General features: G+C 51.0%; 1 protein-coding gene across 1 annotated transcript; it reads right to left on the reverse strand.

Annotated features, from left to right (window-relative positions):
* Window positions 1–12,538: 12,538 nt before the first annotated feature.
* LOC308229063 (specifically androgen-regulated gene protein) lies at window positions 12,539–15,507 on the reverse strand (the record flags this gene model as incomplete). Its single annotated transcript, XM_080632870.1, has 3 exons — window positions 12,539–13,716; window positions 13,869–14,046; window positions 15,421–15,507. 3 exons carry the CDS (start codon window positions 15,505–15,507, stop codon window positions 12,539–12,541), a joined length of 1,443 nt encoding a protein of 480 aa, XP_080488996.1.
* Between the last annotated feature and the right edge of the window lie 2,006 nt (window positions 15,508–17,513).

The raw sequence follows: 17,513 nt of genomic DNA on the forward strand, positions 1-17,513 counted from the left end.
AAGACTCCTTAAAGTGTCTCAAAACCTGTATTCTTCCTCTTCCCCATCTCCAAGTGGTGCCAGCAAAGACCTTGTATTTTGGAAAGACAGCAAAGAAGCGTTACTTACACTTGGCTTTTTCCTTTAGACAGACAGCCTTAGTCTTGCCGGGCTCTTGGTGTCCAAGCCCAGGACCCGGTGCGAGTGTCCTGGCTCCCTGCTGCAGCCGGACACAGGCTCTGGCAGTGCCAGCCTGTTTTAAATACTCCTCTTACCTCTAGCCCTGCATTTCCACCTGTTGTGCCTTAAAGGAATAGCATCCAAAAGCTCTGGCAGGTGAGCAGCATCCCACGTGAGAGCAGGAGAACCGATGCCCGTCCCAGCTCTGTGGTTGCTTTGAGGGTTGTTATTTATCTCCCGATTACACATTGCCATTGCACAACAGCCACCCCAAGGGTGGGCTCTGGGATATGGTCCAGGGCACCTCTAGCTCCATCAGGAAGAAGCCTGATGGCTGCATGGGTCAGGTCATGGAAGGCAGGGAAGCTGTGGTTCCTTGGCCTGAATATGGGTGCTTGTGCCTACATCTGGCACAGAGACAGTGGGGAGCCCCACGGCCTCTGAGTTTAACTGAGTACACAAGGGTCCAGCCAGCCCATTCCTCTTTAGCATTACAACATCACCCTTGAATTGTGACTGTGTATCCCATCATCCCGGGCAGGAAAGCCCCTTGCTGCAAGGGCTCACCTGGCTTCTGATCTTGTGATACCCCCAACCAACAGTCGAATGGCTTTATAGGGCAAAGCTGAACAAAACCAGGTGGGTTTTCCCTTCAGTGTCCCTAAAAAGACACTGTTAGAGCAGGTTGTCTCCCCTCCCTGCTGTCTCTGGGTGGGCAAGGGCTGGTTTTGTCTGTGCAAACCAAGAGCATTGTAAACTCTTTAAAACGCAGCATAATGAGCAGGAGCTTTGGAGCCATCTTCAACCTCACTTCTTTGCTCCCCTGCTGTAGGCACGTCAGGGGCCCAAATACAAATCCCATTAAACGTGGGGTTGTCAGAAATGGCACTGCACCAGAAAGAAAAATGAATGAAGATGAAAGTGTTTGTGTTACGTGGGATAAATCATTAACTTGCTTTACCTTGTCCTAATGGTGCAAAAGCAGTGATTTCTTCTAACAAGGGGGTCACACAAAGCTTTTCCCATCTGCTCTCAGTGAAAGCTGATGAGCTTAAACACAATGACAGCTCCAGACATCCCTGCTGTGCCTGAGAGCAGTGAGAGCCTGGCCTGGAGTTGGGATGCTTGGCAAATTGATCAGATCTTAAAGGAACCTAGGAAGTACTTTTCCTCTGGATAGGAGCGTCGAGCTGCTTTCTTCCCATGAATGTGCAGCTTTTGAGATGAGAAAGGAGCTTCTGAGGTGAGGAAGGCTGTTGCTGTGCTTGCACTGGGTGATTTGGTGGGGATCTTGAATTGAGAGAACCTATCTCCTAGATGGGAACAGATGCTGACCCCATTGCAAGCCCCTCCTTTTGCCCAGTGCTGCTTCTCTGACAACTGTTGGAGTTGCGTCTTATTCTTGGGCATAGAGCTGAGCTCGCTTGGCCACAACCGGCACAGCTCTGTTTGCTTTCCTACACCTCCTGCTCTCCCAGGCACCTTTCTTTCAGGCGCCAGCATCTCTGTTCCATGCTCACCTCATCTCGATCCTGCAGTTTGCACAGGGATGTGTTTTGCAGAGGCTGGGTTTGTGGAGGGTGTGCAGGGGGAAGGTGGCCTGGCCACAGGCAGGAACCAGCCATGGGGACCTCTGACTGCTCATGCATCTCAAGGAAGCAAAGCTAGTCCAGGGCTGATGCCCCATGTCTTTAACCAGGCAACCCTCTTCGCCCTTAAGGTTTCGAGTAAAAGCAATCTGTTGTCCCATGCAAATAGATTTACTTGCTTTAAGAGATGAGGAAGCATCCTCCTGCCAAGTCACAGGTTCCAAAGCACTTTGGCATCTCCAGAAAACAAACAAACCTGAGCTTGCTTTTCCTCCCTCTGGAGCAAAGCACCGTTTGCAGCATTGTGTGCAATGTGAGCATAGAAAGCAAAGCCACTTCTTGGGTTTGGGCTGAAAAGGTTTGAGTTTGGAGCTACGAGTCTAAAGAGTTTTGCTACTCCAAGATAGGCCCACTGTTGTTATATTGTGCCAGAAGACATAGACTCTTACATAGAGTTGGTCACCCTGAATCTTCCAAGGATAGCACAGACTGTCCTGCACCAGTGGGTCAGAAAAGACTAGGATTGCAACACAGTGAACAAGAATTGCTGCTGGGTGATATTGCAAATGGTTGTGGGCAATCAGACTTTATTGAAACAAGCCAGCAGGAAGAGCGATAACTTCACTATGAGTAAGCAAGAGCTATCATCAACCCTATAATAAATTTATAAGCCTCATATAGGATTTAATCCAAGTCTTTTGAAATCTATGGCTTTTGGGAATTAATAAAGGCAATAGTTTGGCATCAGAACAGAAGTCATGGACTCTGGGATTGTAATTCCTAGACTACAAACTTGGTGCCTGTCCTGTGCAGGTATTTTACATGCTAAGCTGCAAATCCTCTGCTTAAAATCAGTTATTATCCTGTTCTATCAAGGGAGATAGAATTGCCAGTTCCAAAGGACACTCACCTATGTTTGCTGCAGTCTATCCTGCATTTGGGCACTTCTGGATTCCAGGTTTCCTCCCTCATTTGCTCTTTAACAGGGTTCAGATCAGTCTTTGTCATCTTTGCACAGAGCAAGCTGGATTTGGCCCATGAGAAGCAGCCCAACGTTTACCTGCTCATGCCAGACAGGTCCCTGCCCTTTATACTTCAGGATTTCCGAGCACTCACAGAGCCATAAATCTTCTATCCACAAACCCTCAACCTTGCTTTCAGCTTTAGGATTTCCATTTCCTCCCTGTGCTTAAACATATTAAAAATCACCTTCTCTAGGACTTTGCTTTCAGGTACACTTGTGCTTTCAGGCTGCACTGATGCATGTGGATAGATCCACAGAATAGACGCGTGTCTGCAGAGCTGGAAATCTTCAATGGGTCAGACTCCAGCTCTTGGAAGCCATAATGAAACCCACTGCAAAACAACAACCCCAACCCAAAAGGGCCAAACTTACCCCTCTCTTTTTGAAGCTTTATTTTGGTCTGGGTAAATATAACAATAGTGATGAAAATCAGTAAAAGGAGAACTGGTAGCACAACTGGGAGCAGAAGTGATCTATCTGATGAGCTGGAAAGATGAAACACTGCAATCAGATTGGATTTGGGTTCAGCTATGGGGTGGTTGAAGTGCCTTAATGCAGGCTGTTGTTTTTACCCCAAGGAGTATAAAGGAGTTATAAACTCAGGCTGAATCAGAGGAGAACAGTCAACAAAGCGGAGATGAAACCATTTGATCTGGAGTTTGGCTTATGAGGAAGTGATTTCTACAGCAGCCTCTGCCCTACTGTGTGGGGTTTCTGTTGCCAGCTGAATTAGCCCCTTCAAAGGGAAAAGGAGCTCTATAAGAATGCTATCAGGCAGATTGCTCTTTCAGGAACAGTGCAAAATCTGATCCTTTATACAAGAGCATAGTTTGTGATTGCTAATGTGCTCTCCCTTCCTCTTTCTGGCTGGATAGCAGGGAGCTACAGCTTGAGGGAGTCTGGGGATGGAGATGATGGTGCTTCTTTAGCTGGGGGCAGATGAGAGCTCCAGGGTGCATGCTCGGGATATTGAACTGGGTTTGTGGGCTTTGTGGTTTAGCTTTAGCTATGACTGACACTGAAATATCGTAAGATCATGGAATGGTTCGATTTGGAAGGGGTTGGATCTGGATGAGCTTTAAGGACCCTTCTAGCCCAAACCAGACTGGGATTCAGTGATCTTGTGACTCTTGCTGCAGTGTTCTCCTCCAGCATCCCCTTGTGAGGTCTCGAAGTGGACAGGAGCTGGCACTGGGAAGCTCAGGGCGCTGCCTTCTTAGCAGAGAAGCACCAACCAGCCCAGCTGTGCAGTGATGAACGCTTGCACCCATTCCTGTTGCAGTTCCCAGGAAGGTGTTTTCTGTTATCACTTCATCATTTTCTCCCAACAGCACGATTGTACCAGACCGCTGCAGCGTGGCTGCGGTTCGGTGTTCACAGGAGAGCTGGCAGCAATGACTCTGTTCTGACCCAGTGGTGTGCAGGCTGGGTCCAGAGGTCCTGTTCTTCCCCTCCTTTGGCACAGACATCCTTTGAAGTCAGATTATGTTTTGTGTAGATCAGTCATTGAAGCACTTTGGAATCTCTCTGGATGAGGATAAATCCCTGTTAAGCAGTTTTCCTTTCTTTATCATGATATAATTACTCATATTATTGCTTATATTGCAGTAATTGTTGTTTAGTACCAAACCCACGCAATAAACTTCCCAATATTGATTAGGCTTCAGCAGAATTAATCTAAGGACATTTATTACCCCTTCAGTAGCAAAGTAACAGGATTGTCCTTGTATTAGCAATAACATGCGATACATAAAGCTGATGGTGGGAATCCCCTGAGGCTTCTCAGTGTCACTTCATGCTGCAAATGTGGCTGCAATGTTCAGTCTGAACCCCCCGACAAACCCCCTCCCTGGTGAGACCTGGCTGAGTGATGCTGAAGGGTGAGCTGATGCTTTGGGGTGCAGCTCCTTCCTTTGGTGCTCAGAGATGCCTCTGCAGATCTGCGTCACCCAAGGACCCAAAGGAGAAGCTGAGCTGATGCCACTTCCACAAGGCAGTGAGGAGGCTGCAAGGGTGAGCTGAGGACCAAGTAAGGGTGGGCAAACCAAGCACTGAGGGGACCTTCAGCTCTGGAAACACATCAGAGGGTCAGGGAACAAGTTTGTGCCCCAGGTTTGGGAAGCGCTGTGTGTGCTCAGAGGTTATTCTCGTAAGTGTTTTATGGCTTCCTGTAAGGCAAAGCCTCTCTGCCTCCACAACAATGTCAATAATTCATTCCAACTCTGCTGCCGGGTTAACTACTGCATATCCTGCTTTGTCTTCTGTTTGCCTGAACTATTATGACCTTAGTAGTAGGAAGGGTGAAGTCCCCTCCTCTGGGTACATGCTGGGTACCCTGTCTCTGTGGGTCTCAGCCCCTGGGCATGGGCACACAGGGGAAGGACCGTGTGTGCTGGTTGTGGCTGTGGTAGGGTTAATTCTCTTCACAGGGGCTGTGATTTGGGTCTGTGCTGCTGTGATGCACAGGGATGTTTTCCTTATCACTGAGCTGAGCTTACACAAAGGCAAGGGCTTCTCTGCTCCTTGAACCACCCCATCAGCAAAGCAGGCTGAGGGGGGACACGGGACACACGGCTGGGACAGCTGATTCCAACTGAAGCAAGGGATATTTCAGACCATATGGTGTCATGCTTGGCATATAGAGCTGTGGGAAGGAGAAGGAAGAGGGGGGACATTTGGAGTGATGGTGTTTGCCTTGCCAAGCCACAGTTACGTGTGCTGGAGCCCTGTTGCCCTGGGGATGGCTGAACCCGCCTGCGATGGGACGTGGTGAATGAATTCCTTGCTGTGCTTTGCTTGCCTGCGTGGCTTTTGCTTTCCCGATTAAACTGCTTTACCTCAGCCCCTGAGTTCTCCCATTTTAACCCTTCTGATCCTCTCCCCCTCCCACCAGAGGGGAGGCGAGAAGCTGTGCACAGGCCATCCCTGTGCATCACTTATTATTGTGGGTAAGGGGTGTGTTTGACCCTGCTGCACCCCGAGGATCAGCGTCCCGGGCTGCCAACACCCCTGGTCCCCATCAGCAGCATCGCCCCTCCAAAGGCACCCAGTGGGAGCTGCTCCCTGGGCACACACTGCCACCCTGTGTCAGTGTCACAACCGGTCACCCGGAGGAGGAGAAGACACGGATCTGCTGTGGGAATAAAGGGCTTATGATCCATTAGTGGGGGACACCCAGCTGGAAAATGGCTCTAAATCCCCCCTCTGGCAGGTTAAAGCCATTCCCCTTGGCCTGTCCCTACAGGCCCTTGTCCCAAGCCCCTCTCCAGGTTTCCTGGAGCCCCTTTAGGCACTGGAGCTGCTCTAAGGTCTCCCCTTCAGGAGCCTTCTTTTCTCTAGACTGGGATTGCTACGACACGGAGCAAACGCCATAGCCCATGTGCAGACAGAAAGGAGCAGAATTGCAGGGGAACTGGGGGGAAACAGGCAACCCAGGCCAGGCAGCACCAGGCTTTAGGAGGGGATGAGCAGGGAGAGATGAAAGGCAGCGGGGTTGCTGCCAGACGAGTCTCCTGGGAGGAGCCAGCCGGGCCAGGTTCTGCATCCCGAGCTGCTCCGGAGAGCAATGGGGTGACAAGATGTTCGGGGTGGAGGCAGATTGCCTTTGACAGGAATGGTTCTAAGGGGTTGGAACAAGCAACCTCACCCACAGCACCACTGGTTCCTCACCCATCCAGGGCAGGAATGCACCTCTGGGTCTCTGTACGAGGTCCCAGGAGTCCCAAGCTGACCCCAGGACAAATGGGGACCCCACATCCTTTAAACGAGAAAAGCAAGTGAACTCAATGGGGACAGCAGCACTGGGAGCAATGGGGGCTGTTATCTCAGCATCATTCCCTGGGATGATAATGGGAGCAGCAGCTGCAAAGAGGATGGCTCCATAGGGAAACAGTGATGGCAGCATGTGGAAAGGACCCTCCTGGAGAGCACCACTGCCCTGCACCTTCTTCTAAAGGAGCGTTTCAGACAAGTTAGAGACTTTTTTCTACTAGGCTATGCTTGCTAAGGGAATTTCTTTGCCTTCCTATAGCAAACACGTGCTGGGCAGTGAACCTCATCATCGTGGAGTGCGCCATGCAGCACCAGGGCTCTGGACACACGTGTTTTTCCCCTGCACACTTGTCAAGGTTGCTGTCAGCATCTCAGCACAGCTTGTCTGCAGCCACTTGTTAACAAAGCCTGACAAGCCCTGCTTGCTCTGCCGTGCCCACAGGAGTTAATGATTAAACTGGAGCTAGGGCAGTGTGCTTGGAACAAGGCAAATACATTATTAGTGCACATAAACCCCTGTGCAAGGAACAACAATGAGCCTTTCTGGCTCTTGTGCGACTTAAAGGGTATTTGGAAACAAAGAGCAGCCGAGATCTCGGGAAGCAGGAGCATGCTCACACCCCTGCCTGACCAAGAGCATGGATTTGAAGAGCAGGAATGAGGAACATTGAATCTAGTTTGGTTCTAAGGTAGCCAGTGAATCGGGATCGCTCGCAAATCAAGCAAAACAAACCCAAACCAGGAAACCCCTGCTCATTTGAACACAGCAGAAGGAGGGATACATTACCCCTATTTCAAGGAGTGTTGCTTCATAACCTCACCAGGATAACCCCCATGCTTTGCCTGTTTCCCTTCCATTCAATGCTTTGTGGGGGTTATAGGTTTGGTCTTTGCTGTGTCTGCAGGTCATTATTTCTGCAGTGCCAAGCACCACACACATGGAGCTGCAGTGGCAACGTTCAGGGTAGTGGAGAGAAAGGCAGAGTATATTGGGTCAAATCCTGCACTAGGCTGTCCTGGGCATGTCCTGGGCCTGTATGGATCTGAGAGCTCTGATTCACCAAAGGACACTGATTGCACAGCCACGTTTGAGCATGATGATGCTGCACATCAGCCAGCCCTTGGCTTGGGGGAGCCAGGAGGACGCTGGTTTTCAGGGAACGCTGCTCCTATGCTCGAGTCTGCTGAACCCCAGCAGCACTTCCATGCCTGCACAAAGCCCTGCTTCATCCCAGCCACCAAGAGGCTCGCAGGGTTTCGACTTGCCTACAGGGATTACGGCATCGCTGCTGAAGCAGCAGCCTGTTGTATTAAACACAGCGTGTGCCTGGATGAGTCCTCACCCCGAGGTCCTGCACAGACCCATTGCCTTCCTCCTTGTGTGGCCATTTGTGCTGGATGGGGCAATAGGAATACCAAGTGCCACTGCACAGGAACACTCCCCACACCTCCTCCCTTTGCCACGCATTCCTATAATAACCCCCACAAAGCATCGAATGGAAGAGGAACAGGCAAAGCATGGGGGTTATCCTGGTGAGGTTATGAAGCAACACTCCTTGAAATAGGGGTAATGTATCCCTCCTTCTGCAGTAGTTGCAGTTGGAGGGGGTCCTTCTCTTCATGTGAGCAGGGAAAAGGCGCAGACTCAGCTACAGGTTATTGCCTAAACCCTGTTGGGACGTGGTTAAAGACTCTTGGACATCAATAGTCCCCTCTCACAGAGCTGGAGCGACTCCAGTGGGTCCACGGCTCTGGCAGCCCAGGTCTGATGTTCTCCAGCTGGAGACATGTCAGGCCAGCAGTAACTAGCCCATCTTCCCGACCTCCTGTGGGACACCAGCCCCAAGGCTCCCTGCTGACCCCCTCAGTGCACAGTGACAAAGCCTGTGATTAAGACAACCCATTTCTCCTGGAGACTTCCCAGCAGAGCTGATGTCCTTTGATACCGCCGGGGTTTAACCAACCCCTTCTCCTGAATCTGACCTTTGTAATGAAAGATGTGCACAAGAATGCTTTTAATTGGGATAGTAGGTCTTGACAGGCTCATGTAGACATGGAAATGATACGTCTGAGCCACCATGGGACCGATAGTTAGGAAGCAGATGAATACTCCATACAAGATGTAAAGCTGAGTGGTTCCTTTGGGTCTTTTCTAGCATCGCCGCACCACATAAACACAGTGTGTACAATCTGCATTAAGGCATTGAGGGTGCATCTACCAACTCCCCAGGTTACTGCTGCTGCATTACGATCTCTCCTCATGGCTGGTTTTTGGCTGGGGTCTGCTGAGATTTTGCCTCCTGGGCACAAACCAAACAGATTATGCACAGAATTAAACAGTGTGAAGGCTGCTTTCAGAGGTACCCAGACAAGAGAACTCAGCTGGAATCTGGCTGAGCCTGGAGATGGATTTGCTTTGTACTCTTGCTTTTCTCTTGTCCACTTCCCAGATAGCCCCTGATGCTGTTAATTGGCATTAATAGGCAGGAGCAGCCTTTCCCTTGCCTCTTAGTGCTGGGGGAGCACAGCTGAGGCAGTCAGTAGCTCATCTGATGACCCACCACCTTTTTCCCCCTATAAAAGAGAGGCTCATTCCCTGCTCTGGTCTCTGCCAGTCAGCAAACTGGGGTTGCTGTGGTTGCTCTGACATCAAGTCATTGCGATGAACCCAGGGGCACTTGGCTGAGGAGCAGCTCAGTGCTGGAGACTGCTGCTGAGAGACGTTCTTGGGCTGGAGCAAAGGTAAATCTCTTCCTTTCAGTCGATGGATTATGGGTTATGTTACAGCAGCAGAGGGTGGTCCTTGCTGCCTGGCACAGAGGGAGTGTTCCAGCAGGCCAGGGCTGGGGAGCAATTACCTGGGTGATAGATGCTGCTGTGAGTGATGCTGCTTCCCCTGCAAACAAAGCAGGGATAACTGGTGCTGCCTGTGGGATCTGCAGGCTTCAACCTGCCCCATGTGCAGGCAGGCAGCAGGAGAGGTTCCACCCAGCTCAGGCTGTGGACTTTCAAGTGCAAATCATTGACTTTAAAGGCAGTGAGAACACAGCATAAATGAGAGCAGAGAGGGAGGTGCAAGATTAAGCTGTGAGTGATGGGTCAGCTCTCTGAATCCTGTGCTTCCATGGTTTGATAGTGCATTTTCATCCACACGCTCCTCTCCTCTGACCATCCCTTTTTATCCACTGCTGATTCCAGCGTTATGCTGCTGAATGCTCTGTCTTAGTGCACATCCCTTGCATAATGTAGATGCACGACTACTGCAGTCTTAAAGGTTTAGCTTTAAGCTTTAGCTCACCTTGTTTACCTGATGAGAAAAGAGGAGAGCATTAAGGTATCTTGGAGAGCAATTTTGGCCTGAAACAGAACCTGAACTTCCCTTAAAAACACCTGGGTTTGGAAACAAAGGGTTCTTTCCCAATCCCTCATTTAGAACCAGGGGGTACTACAGTGTAATGTACGTGTCAAGCATAAAAGCTGAGTTTTGGTTAGACTTCCTTGCAGAAACCTCACTTCCCAAGATTGCTTATTCAGCAGTGATGGGGTGGAGCGATGCTCATGAACAGGAGCAGTGCACATGGCTCAGGTAGTGTAAAATGGGAGCAGAATAAACTAAAACAACAGCCACAGGAGATCGGGGTCATTCCTCTGGGAACGAGCTCCAGATCGGTGCCTTTCCATGGGAAGTGCTTCTGCTGCTGCTGGGCCCTCTGAGTTGAATCACTCACCATGGGCAAGCCCTGTTCAATCCTGCAAGCAAAATAGGGCATTTTACAGGCTAGATCTGTTGGCAGCCATTGGAAAGGGAGCTGTTATCCCCTCGGGCTGTGTGACTCCTGGCCTGGGACTTTATGCAAGAGCTTACACATGACTCTGCTCCGTGCCACCCAGAGAGGAGCCCTGCTGCTGCTGGATGGATCCTGCTCTCGTGGCCACCTCTCAGCTCCATGGAGCTTTTTGGAGTGTCAGGGATCAGCTTCCTAAATCCAAGCTGCTCATCCTGCCTCCTGCTTCAGGCACAAGCAGGCAGCTAGGGAGGAAGGGGACAGGGTGGTGGTGCTGTGAGCATCCAGTCTGCAGGCACAGAGCAGCCCCCATGGCTTTGTCCATGCTTTAGCCTAGAGGTCACAGGTTACACCCTGTGTAAGGCTACCTTAATCCTGCCTGACCCCTCCAAACCCATTAAACCACTGGTGATGCTCCAGGCATGTGGCAGAGCTGCATCTTCAGCCATGCTGGGGTTAGAGCCATCCCCACAACCAGCCAAGTCTGGGCTGCAGTTATCTCCCGTGGTGTGCATCTGTGCAGCAGCTTGCTGGTCCTGCCTGGCCACTACTGACCCAGCTCCAGGCTTGAAATAAGGTGCTGGGCTCGGGCTGGATGAGTTAATAACCTTCCATAATAAAGGCTCCTTCCCCCTTTTGGAGCCAATGTACATAAAATATGGTGCTTGCTGAGCAACCTGCTGAGGTTTTGGTCAGACCCTAACCCATGCAGCCTGCGGTTTCCTCCCTGATGCACAGGTTTGTGTTGGTGCTGGCCAGCCCAGAGCTAGTTGAGTCAATTGCTGACCTACAAACAAGCGTTTCCCTACATCCATGAAGTGTAGCTGATCAGACATCTTTCTCTCACATCCCTTGGGTTCTTTGCATGGGTCAGTGCTATGCCCTCCGCTTGTGCACACCTTTATTGTGTGAAATGATACAGCCTTTGCAGAAGGATGCCCTCCCCTCCTTTCCACGCAAACCAAAGCTCCTGCTGCCTGTTTGGAGGGGAATCGGAAGCCTGGCTCTGGGTTTTGTCAGTAGGAGCCTGTTTGGTATTCACAACACTCTCTTGGAAAGCTGCTTGTGCTGCAGGGTCAGTGATGGAAATGATTTAGTGCTGTAGAAGACTTCGTATTTACTTATTGCACTGGAAGCACTTGCACAAAATCTCATCTCGTGTGGGTCCTGGGTTGCAAGAGGCCAAGTATCTGGTTCAGACTCATCATTGTCAATGCCCAGCTGCCTGAGCTACCCCCACTCCTCAAGTCAAGACATACTGAAGGTTTAAACTCATTGCTTCACTTTACCACAGCTTTGACTGCAACATCACTCCGTATTACAAAGCCATTTTTGGATCATATACAAGTTTATTACAGAAATAAACCACCTTTGTCATAAAAGGTGTGCAGCATAAACACTGACTGCATCAGCTGGGTCCAAAAGATGTGAGAAGAGTTTGAAAGGGGCTGAAATGGTGGTGTTTCAGCCTCACATCTCTCCTTTGGGGCAGCACTCCTGGGTCTGCCACCAACACAACCCATTGCTTCTTAATTGCCATTTCACAATGAAGATGGATGTTTGTGTCTAAGTGCTATATCCAGGTTGTCAGGGATGGATGTGAGCATAGCCTTGCAGTCGATGTGAAGGCAGCCAGCCCCTGAGGAGCACTTGTGCATGGGGAGCATCACTGCGTCCCCTCCATTGCCCATGGGTCTGATGGTTTGGTACATGGCAGTGGTGGCTTTTGGGAAGCGCTCGTATGGGGCATGTGAGCGCTCAGGCCTCAAAGGCTTTGATAAAGTTAATAAAAGACCATAAAATCCTAAAGGAGCAGCAGAATCCTGCACTTTTTCCCAGAGAGGCTTTATCCACAGGTAATGCCTTTTAAAATAAGCCAAACCCCCAATTCCATGGCTTCCCCGTTTCAATGAATCCCCAAGTGCATTAAAGACTCTGTAGGAGAATATGCCCCATCCACATGCTGAGCGAGGCTTTACATAAATAGCTCCTATACATTTGCTATATACAAAATGCTATGTACACGTGGTGGTACTTCATTTGGTGATGCTCCACATACCTCTCAGGGTACCTCTCCCAAGACACTGAGGCGAGAGATCACTGCAGAAGATGGTTATGGTTGTGCTGCCTGAGGACAGGCAGAGAAAGCAGTTGGATATGGGGATACACGGATAAAAGCCCCTCACCCTGCAGCCCCACTGCCCACGGAGCTACTCCTTCAGCAGACCAAGCTTCTTCAGTGCCTCTCGCCGGTTCTCATCCGTTGCACCCTTGGGGGAAATCTTGACGCTGACAGAGGAGCGGGGTGGCCTGGGGAAGCTCTGCAGAGGGTGCGATCGCCGCTTGCTGCTCTTCTCCTGCTCCGCCTGCCCCGGCTCTTTCAGACCAGCAAAGTCCTTCCCCATCCCAAGGGACACCGGCCTGGGGCGGCTGCTCCTGAGGAAGCTGGGGGCGAGCCGCTCGATGAAGGACATCTTGCCCAAGGAGCTGCTGGTCTTGACGCTCTGCTCCTTGGCGCTGGCCATGTAGCTGCTCAGCCCGACCCCGGAGCGCTCCAAGGTGTTGGATTTGAAGGTCATCTGCCGTGCACCCGGCACCGACCTCTCCACTGCCCCAGCTTGGGGCTCCGCAGGGATGGGGAATGGCAGCTCCTTCGGTTGGGGATGTGCTGGAGGTTGAAGGTGGACGCTGGGCTCCTTGCTGGCCTGTGACAGTCCGAGCTTCTCCAATGCCTCCCGCCGGGCTTTCTCCCTCTCTTTGGGGTCGAGGTGCCCTGAATTCACCTTTTCAGCAGTGGCGTCGCCGGCCAAGGATGGAGGTGATGCTTTCACCTTCTGGCTGGGCTCTGTGGCGAGCGCCACTGGGCTGGTTTTGCTGGTTTTTAGGATAATATTTGGTGGCAGTTTTCGTGGTTTGGGGGCTGTGGGCGGCCCGCGCTTGGTATCAGGGTCCTGAGGGGCCTCTTCCAATGTGGATTTCTCTGGCTGGCCCCATGACATCCAAGTCTTGGTCTCCTTGGCTGTTTCCCTCTTGTCGTCTGAGCGATTGCTGCGTGACCACTCATGGCTCACCAGCTCGTCCTGGAAGGGGTCTGGAGGTTGGATAAGCAAAGATTCCAGGGATTTCATCTGGCTTCTTATGCTGGGCTGGTCAAGCCTGTCCTCCTTGGCTATCTCCTGTGAGGATTTATCTCCTGGCACTGGGTCCTCCACTGTGGGGACAGTCGCTTTGCTGTCAGAGGCTCCATTTGCTACAGCACTGATCCTTGGAAGACTGGAATAGCCTGAGCTTGGAACCACTGCTGGAGCTGACCTTGGGAAGGCAGAGGGGCTTTTACCCCTCTTCTGTTCAGCTGCATGCTGCAGGGGGGGAGCCCCATTTTCCAAATCTAGGCAAAGAGAGAGATGAAGTCATGCACCACATAGACACAGGACACCTTCCCGTTTGAAAACACACTCCTTCCTGCCTGCTGAGCCAGAGCAGCCATGGCAAAGCACTCGCCTTTGCAAACCAGGGCTAGACCATGGGTTTCCAGCTTACCCCGGGTGATGGAGTCTCTCTTAGGCCGGGTCTCGGGCAGCTTGGAGGGCTCCATGTAGTCGATCTCATCGGTAGAGACCCCACTGTCTGCTTCTGCATCCAGGGAGCCAATAGTTTCTTCTAAGAACATCAGACATTCTTTCTCTTCTACAGATAAATAGTCATAACTGTTATCACTCTGAAAAAGAGGGAGAAAAAGGCAGCAGAGGGAGGAGAAAGAAGTTAGGAGATGTGTGACAATTCTTGGCCAGGGGCTATTCAGAAATTGGTATTTATGGCTACAGAAAACTAGACAAATTGCTGTAAAAAACCCCCTAAAGTATATACTTAAGGCCATTTTTATATTGCCCTGAAATGAGCATCAGGAGATGATTATTCTTAACTTGGAAACTTGGTCTTTACCTTTTAGTCCTTTAGTTTACCTTGGAATATAAGCAAATGGGTACCGTGCGTGGTCTACAGGTGCCTGTACTGATGCTCAGTGATTTATCTCAGAAGCTTGCCTAAACATCATAAATACCCAAGACTTATCTGCAGGCAGTGGTCCCTCTCCTTGTTCTCCCAGCAAGATCCTCTTTACTTTTCATTGTATTTCAAGTATCATGAGATGTGATTGCCGAGGAAGCACCAAGTTACAAGGTGATAGAAGCAATATACCATGGAAAAAGAGGAGCAGGAAGGGATGGGGTGTGCATCAAACTAACAAACATGGAGGAGAAATTGTCCCAGGTGGAGTTGTTTTGCAGAGACAGACACTTATCCAAATCTTTGACCAGGCAATATTGCAACCAGTTTTTCCATCCCTAATACATCCCAGAGGGTTTGGTTCTGGTTTGCAACCCATCAAATAGAAAACCTGTTCAGGACTGAGCATTGCACTTGCACGTATCAATTATGCTCCAAGTCAGACAGGATGTAATTAGTCCATCAATCTTGGAATCGGTGTTGGGAGATAAACAAGCCCTAATGGACAGGTAGTGAAAAACGACACATCTACACCCATGGCCCAAACTCATCTCCCTTAACTAAGGAATTAGTCTCTTGTCAGCCAGGAGCACTGCTCGCTATCTTGTCCAGGTGAAGTCACCTTTGTTGGAGCCAGTCTGATGCAGTTACCCAAGTGGTCTGATCCCTCCCTGGGGAGCTCACCTGGTGCCGGCACTATCTCCATCGGCATCTTCAGGCAACATGGGAGCACCTGGGCTCTGGGTATCATTCCCCGGAGGAGACCTTGCAGCACTGAAGGCTCCCAATTGCTGCCACACACGGGGCAGGACTGGAAATCTGGGAGCGCTTTGGAGCAGGAATCCATTTGGTCTTTGTGCTGCCCTTAGCGAGGCGCTGCCTCAGGGTACCCGCGTGCTTCCAGAGCACTCCTGGAGAGCAGCTCTGAGCAGAGAACAGGAACGGGTGCCCAGAGAAGCTGTGGCTGCCCCATCCCTGGCAGTGTTCAAGGCCAGGTTGGACACAAGGGCTTGGAGCAAGTGGAAGGTGTCCCTGCCCATGGCAGGGTCAGAGCCATGCCCAGGCTGGGCACAGCAGGGTTACTTACATGCTGTGAGTGGTTGGAGGCCGTGCTGACCATGCTGTCGCAGCTGCCGGAGTTGCAGCCAGCCATTCCCAGCTCCTTCCTAGGCATATCCTAGGCTGCCCGGGGGGCAATGTCCTGGCTGAAGCAGAAGAGAGGCATTAACCTGCAAGGTCCCGCACCCCAGGACAAAGCAAGCAGGCAGGCTGTGGTGCTGCCGAAGCTGTAAGCCCTGGACTGTATATCCACAGCCATCCCATGCTGGTGGTTATCTCGGAGATGTGGATAAGGTAGTTCCTGAGTGAAGGAAAACGCTGTAAGCCCAGCTCAGCCTCGGTGATGGAATCGGTGATCCCATCCCAATGCAAGCCCCAGCCCAGCTCCAACTCATAGGATCTCTTCCCCCCAGACTTCTGACCACGCTGACCCGAAATGCTGCTGTTCAGCTGCAGCCGTGTTCCGCTGGGAGCTTCCTCTTGGCAAAGAGCTTCCTCCTGCCACCCTTGCTCTGGGGCTGCAGGGGTGTGGTGGCCATGGGGAGCTGCCCCCATTCCTTTGGGGCACGCCTGGGTGTGTTTGGGCACGTGCCTTGCATAGCTTGTGGGGAGCAGGGCAGCAGCGCTGGGTCTCCAGCATCCCCCTTTGCTCATGGCAATGCACCGCTGCCACTCTTCTGGATTCAGCCTGCACCCCTAAACTACTGGGATCCTAATAGGGCAGTAATTGTCTGACAAACAACCTGCCGTTGGGGTTGCCAACAGCGAGATCTGCCTGGGGCATGGTCCTGGGGGCAGAAAGGAACAGTTTTGTGCTTGCAGGGTGCATGGCCTGCGGGGAGATGCTGAATGCTTGACAAAAGACATCATTACTTATGGATGTAAAGCAGCGAGCTTCTGAAACGGACCAACACCACCTATTAGGTGTTTGGGAGACGATTGGGCTGCAGAGGCTGAGAACAGCAAAACAAAGCCCCCCAAGAGCACACAGGGACCCATGGGAGAGGATTTGCTTGTTGAGAGACAGAGGAGCTCTTTGTGCTGTGACCTGGCCGTGGCACAGGAACATACTGCTGCTTTTTGTCTTGGAGCAGGGAATTAGATGGAGTGATAAGTGAGCCGAAGTGGCTGCTTGTTCAGAGGGTTAGAGCCTGAAAGAATTCCTTTGTAATTGGGATACGCCGCGAAAATCAGATTTCAACAGGCACCCCCTGACAGATCTAATCCTTCCACTATTTCAGCCTCAGCTTTAGCATTATTTACTGCTTAAATGACATCGCAGTAAGTGATGGCTTTCGAACAGCAGTACTCTGGATTCCATTGAATTCAGATAACTTTATAGCCAGAGCTTTTAGCTGTCAGGAAGCAGGGACACAAGGTGAGTTTGGGGGTTTTTAGGCTTCCGCAAGCCATGTGGATTTACTGTGACCCAGAACATTTCCAATGTGAAATGTGAATCTGCTTCTAAGCAGCAAGAGGCTCTTGCTGCCTCATTGCAATGCTTCTCATTGCCTCCTGCTTCCCTGCTGCATGCATTCAAGAGCACAGAAAAAGCCTGGCCCTGCTCTGATTGGGGGTCCCACCAGGCCATGAGGATGTCCTGGTGTCCCAAGGATGCCCATCACTGTGTGTCCATTGGCAGAAGTAATTTGCTCCTGTTCCAACAGCGTTTGCAGAAACCTAAAGCAGCTGCCAAGGTTTTGGCACCCTCCCCTCCATGGGGAGGCAAAGTTCAGCCCGGAGCTCATCGCGTGTTGAGGAGGATCTATGCAGAAAGCAGCTCGTTTTCCTGCCCACCAGTTCTCTGATGCGATTATGGCTCTAACGCGTTCATCCAGCTTGGGAACAGTCTTGTAAAATCCCAGGGTTTATGATCCAGAGGGATTTTACAGTTCCTTTTGCTGAATAACAGCAACTAAACCCATGAGCATTTACATTAGAATACACGGCACTTGAGAAGCTGTTTTCCTATCATGTCTATATCTCCTGCCACTAAAAATGCTGTTAGGAGAAGCTATACTTTAACAGGGAGAGCTGCCATAACTGTCCTTTACAAAGCTCCCTGAGCCCTCAGACATCAAAGAGGTGCTGGGTAGCAATTAATGCTAATTGCTTTATATG

This window comes from Psittacula echo (assembly GCF_963264785.1).
Source record: "Psittacula echo genome assembly, chromosome: 22".
Classification (NCBI taxonomy): Eukaryota; Metazoa; Chordata; class Aves; order Psittaciformes; family Psittacidae; genus Psittacula; species Psittacula echo.